This window comes from Nicotiana attenuata, unplaced genomic scaffold (genome assembly GCF_001879085.1).
Source record: "Nicotiana attenuata strain UT unplaced genomic scaffold, NIATTr2, whole genome shotgun sequence".
Taxonomy (NCBI): Eukaryota; Viridiplantae; Streptophyta; class Magnoliopsida; order Solanales; family Solanaceae; genus Nicotiana; species Nicotiana attenuata.
The window spans coordinates 201,584-206,509 of record NW_017670390.1 but is presented as its reverse complement, the minus strand read 5'-3'; the positions used below and the strand labels follow the sequence as shown (position 1 = coordinate 206,509).

General features: G+C 36.5%; 1 protein-coding gene across 1 annotated transcript in view; it reads left to right on the top strand.

Annotated features, from left to right (window-relative positions):
- Positions 1-4,515, top strand: part of LOC109238745 (protein PIR) — a 42,794-nt gene extending 38,279 nt beyond the window's left edge. The window contains exon 30 of the mRNA XM_019405216.1: positions 3,925-4,515. Coding sequence (XP_019260761.1) covers positions 3,925-4,119 — 195 coding nt within the window. The 3' untranslated portion in view covers positions 4,120-4,515. The remainder of the gene's footprint in view (positions 1-3,924) is intronic.
- The last annotated feature ends 411 nt before the right edge of the window (positions 4,516-4,926 follow it).

The window sequence follows — 4,926 nt, the reverse complement described above, 5'->3', positions numbered from 1 at the left end:
CATATATAGGAGATTAATGACTGATTTAGTATAGGTACACCAACTTCTCGTTTCATATAGTTCTGAGAAAGTGAAACATACAAACTGGGAGTTGTGTTTTTAGGTGACATGCTGAAAGCCTTATAAAAACAGGGTTTTGCTTCATGCTTTGCTGCTAATACCTTATCTTTACCAACCTGTTGGGATCTTTTCGTGCTGCATTAGCAAAGAATGATTAAGGCAAAATACAGGGATATAGATACTAATAGAGCTTATTGACTACACTATTGTTTCTTTGTCATATACCTCAGAGTCTCCTATATATGACTATGAAAAAAGCTTTCCCCTCACCTTTCTTTTTGAAGTGTGATCTCTTCATCTAAAAGTTTAAATTGTTAGAGAGGAACACTCTACTTTTTTATTTAGGTCAGCAACATGGATTCTCATGTGTTGACCTGATTCTTTTTCTTGGACCAAGCACGTAGAAAAATTTTGAGTGATGTTTGGCGGCAAGACTTGAACTCGGGACATTTGTTTACTACTGTACCATGTGAAAAAATTTAAATGTCCAATTCAAAACCTTAAGGAAGTGGATTGAGTAGCCAAAGACTTTTATAATCCCACCTGGAAGCCCTTAAATAACTCGTATGATAAATTTATGACTCAACACCTGTTCGTATATGTAAGCGGATTATGGGGTTCGCACGTAAACGTTTATGCCAACTTAGGAGTGTGCCTTTTCGAAGCCTTTATAGTTTTTATGACTCATATGTGATAACTATACAACTCAACATCCTCTTGCACGTGTAACCTGAACTTTTGAGCGTGACAATGAGCTCATGAAAGATTGATGCAAATCCCGTGTTGAATTATGTGATTAGCTTATCTAACAACTTAAACTGTTCGATAAGGAACATTTTTATTTATTCATTTTAGGTCTGACTTGTTTCTTCTTTTGGGCCAAACATGTAGAAATTGTTGCAAACCTAAGATAAAAATAAATGTGTTTCCTCTCTAACAATTTAAACTTTTAGATAAATTGTCACGCCCATCAGCATGATATTAGAGCGGACTGGGTCCTGCGTTCAGGTCTCATGGTCACCATTATATAAAATAGTTCACATAGTTGACCCTGAAAAGAGTTCAACCATCACGTGAGGGGCGTGTTTGCAAGCCCAAAATCAATTAAAAAAATGGTCTCCGCTCTAACAGTTTAAGCTTTAAGTGACTACAACAACACAATTCAGTCCAAACCTAGGCTTTACATGGTAACCGGTGTCATATCCAAAAGAAATATTTATGTTGATTGATGGGTAATACTTGAACCTGGAATCTCTATGTGCTATGATATCATGTGAAAAAATCTGGCCATACAACCCAAAGCCTTAGGGCAATTGGTAATAGAGCCAAGATCTTTATAAATCCTTTTAGAAGTCCTACACATCTCACGTGAAACCACTATATAACTCAACAGTCCCAGGACCTTAGTTGTGATCTGGAAATTTTTTATGCAATCATTATAGAAGGTTGTTAAACCTAACAAATGAGATTAAACAGAATCAAAGATCTGAAGAAGGCTATCATGTGTTCGTTAAGGGGTGCAGTTATGCTCCTGAAAGCTGTTTAACGGGAAGATCCATCAAACAACAATAACAATGACCTAAGTTGCGTGGACTCTTCGATTTTGATGCCGTCCCGATACGAGACCAGGACGGGAGCGGGAGCGGGATACGTCTCGGATACGGTCAACTGACTTCGGACACTTTGACCGGAGTCCATCAACAAATTTGGGAGAAAAATTGAGATTTTGATTTTTCAAAATCAAAAATAAAACAGATTTAGGAGAATGAAAGAATAATTTCCATCTTAAATGAAAGAATAATTTCCATCTTGGAGAATGACAGATTGAATTCTACAATATTCAATATCTCCCAAAATCTATAATATTTTTATAGCTCTATTTTTATTAGCCGGAACCCCGCACCCGTATCCATATCCGGATCTGCATCCACGAATCTTAAAAATTGGATTTTGCCGAATCCGATACTCGGATCCGTCCTCGTATCGGATACCTGCACCCGAGTCCGAGCAACTTAGACAATGGCAACAACTATGCCTCAATCCTAACCTAGTTGTGGCTTCTAAGATGAATTAGGGGTTTTCTGCAATTAGAACTTCTTTAACTTTACACTACATGTAAATCTCTAACCAAACTAAAAAGACTACTGACAATCGCCAAACCTAATGTAAGTCTGTCAACAATGACCTAATCCCAACTAATTCATATTGCCTATTTTGACGACTCTGATCTCGTGATGTGTTAGGTCTTAGAAGCCAAAATTCACTTTAATATAACATAACACTGTTGGTCTCACAACTATTTTATAGATTTCTCATTCACTTTGGTAGGTATGTTATCACATAGCAATCCTATAATACTTTTCTAGTTCAGCCATCTTATTCTGATGTTGTATTTTTGTTTTCTTCTATTATGTCTTTCTCTTGAAACTCTGAGAAATTTCAAATGTCTGCATTTAAGCATCCAATCTTATTTGATACTATCACTTTACTTGATTCTTCTTGTGGGTATTAAACTTGTAATGTTTATGCTGTCTTATGTAAACACTTTTTCTAAAATCCGTGCTCCATAAAATTTTCTCCGTAGTTCAAGCTTGTTGATTCCTTCACTAGTTTTGTCAATTAATACAATATCATTTGCAAATAGCTTGCACCATGGAATCCAATCTTAGAAGTTGACCATAAAACATAAATCAGATAATGAAATAAGGGCCTCAATTCTCTTTCCCATCTCTTTTTACCCATAAAACGGACAATTGAACTTATACGTGATTTATAGACAACTGAGTCGATTTGACCTTAAAATGGTAAATAAATTAGGCAAAAATATAAGACTTAGCCTTGAATCAATATAAAACAGCAGATATCTCGGTCCTGGGAGAAGAGCTTCCGGAGGTAGTAAGAGCAATGTAAATAAGCAAGAACGTAAAATTGTATTGAGCTTTGAACAAAGTATAATGTATGTTTGTCCGAAAATTCCTTTTTTTTTTTTACAATGATGGTAGAGCTCACTATTTATAGCTGCACCTAGGGAACACGGTCCTAGGATCAAGGCCCTCTTAAATGACAATTATGAGGGCCATTGAAGAATGTGTAACGGTATGCAGTGAATGCAATATTCTCTGTAACGGACCGTGCACTTAATGCTATAGAATATGCTTCATTGAATGCTACCGGGTGGTAGGTATTTATTTTGCCTTCATGAATATCGTTCTCTCTGGTAACAAGCGAGATCGTTGCCTTCGGACCCGACTGTCTTCTGTTTTCGGCTCCACATGTCGCTTTCTCATGCTATCATTAAATGTGAACATATTTTACCCTATACAGATAGTCCCCCTGCTTTCCGGTGGTATAACTTTGTGTCATCGGGAAGTTGGTAAAGATAGTCCACCTTAATATTATTCTAAAAGCTTACGGCAATTTAATTCAGACATTAACATCATGGCATAATGGAATATAGTGAAGTTGTATTAGTTGAAATCAAGCAAAGGTGCCAAAATTAATGAAAAAACAAGATCAAAACTAACACAAAATGGTAACTAAAGCACCAAAAATTCATGTATATTAGTCTTTCACTATGCATAATCATAGTAGTGAAGAAAATATGGCGATGATTTCAAAAGGAAAATGAAAAACTATGGAAAACAATTTAGTAACTATAAAAAATAATTGAGGGAAAGGGTAATTGTGGATTTGAAAGTCGTAGGATTTAGCTAGCAAGAAGTTCTTTGTTCTATCGGCTTGATTTACGATTCACCGTCTATAATTTCTAACATAGAACCCCCCACCCCCCCCCCAAGAATATCATATATTTTCCATCTAATCCTTTCAGCCCTTCATTGACCAATCTTACTTTTCAATCTAAAGGGAATTGAAGGTTTGCTAGAAGCTATGAAGAAAGCTAGGAGGCTAAATAATCACGTATTTTCAATGTTGAAAGCTCGCTGCCCATTGGAAGATAAACAGGCTTGTGCGATCAAACAAAGTGGTGCACCATTGCATCGGGTAAAATTTGAGAATACTGTGTCTGCCTTTGAAACATTGCCACAGAAAGGTGCCTGAGATCTTGCTTCTATTTTCATTGCGGGAGCTGGCATGGTATGCCTGTGTTATTGTGTATGTAATATATGTATATTGCTGAACTTGTTGCTCTGACAATGAAGGATAGTACTTTATCAGTGATGGTAGAGATTCAGATACTGTAAAATTAAGTAAAACGAGTTCATCAAAATAGTTGCTGAGGCAGCAGAATGATATATTCAACTAGTTCAAATAATGATCCGATAAATAGGTAATGGAGAAAGAGCAGAGAGTACGCAAAGTCTGCCAGATTCGTTAATCTGGCGCTTGCTTCCCTTTCACCAGTTAATGTCACTAAAACTCTTAAATCGGGGCAAAATGCAAAAAGAGTGAAATTTCCCGAATGCATAAATGACTATTTGTTTGAATTCATGAGAAGGAGAACCTTTCTGTTTAAGCAAAATGGCTAAATGCATGGGCCTTTGATTCAAGCCAAAATTTTAACGAGAACCTGTGTTCGTTTTATAGCCTGTTTGGCCAAGCTTTTAAAATCAGTTTATTTTGAGAAGTGCTTTTCTCAAAAGTACTTTTTAAAAAAGTGCTTTAAGTGAGAAGCAGTTTGTGTCTGGCTAATTAATTTGAAAATCACTTTTGAGCTGTTTTTAGTGTTTGGCCATGTTTTTGAAAACTGCTTCTAAGTGTATTTTTCTCAAAAGTGCTTCTCAGAAAAATGCTTTTGGAGAGAAGCTACTTTTTTCTGCTTCTCAAAAACTGCTTTTGCTTCTCCTCTAAGGCTGTATTTTGGCCCGGGCCCGGGCCTAAACGGGCCAAATGGGCCGGGCCAAACGG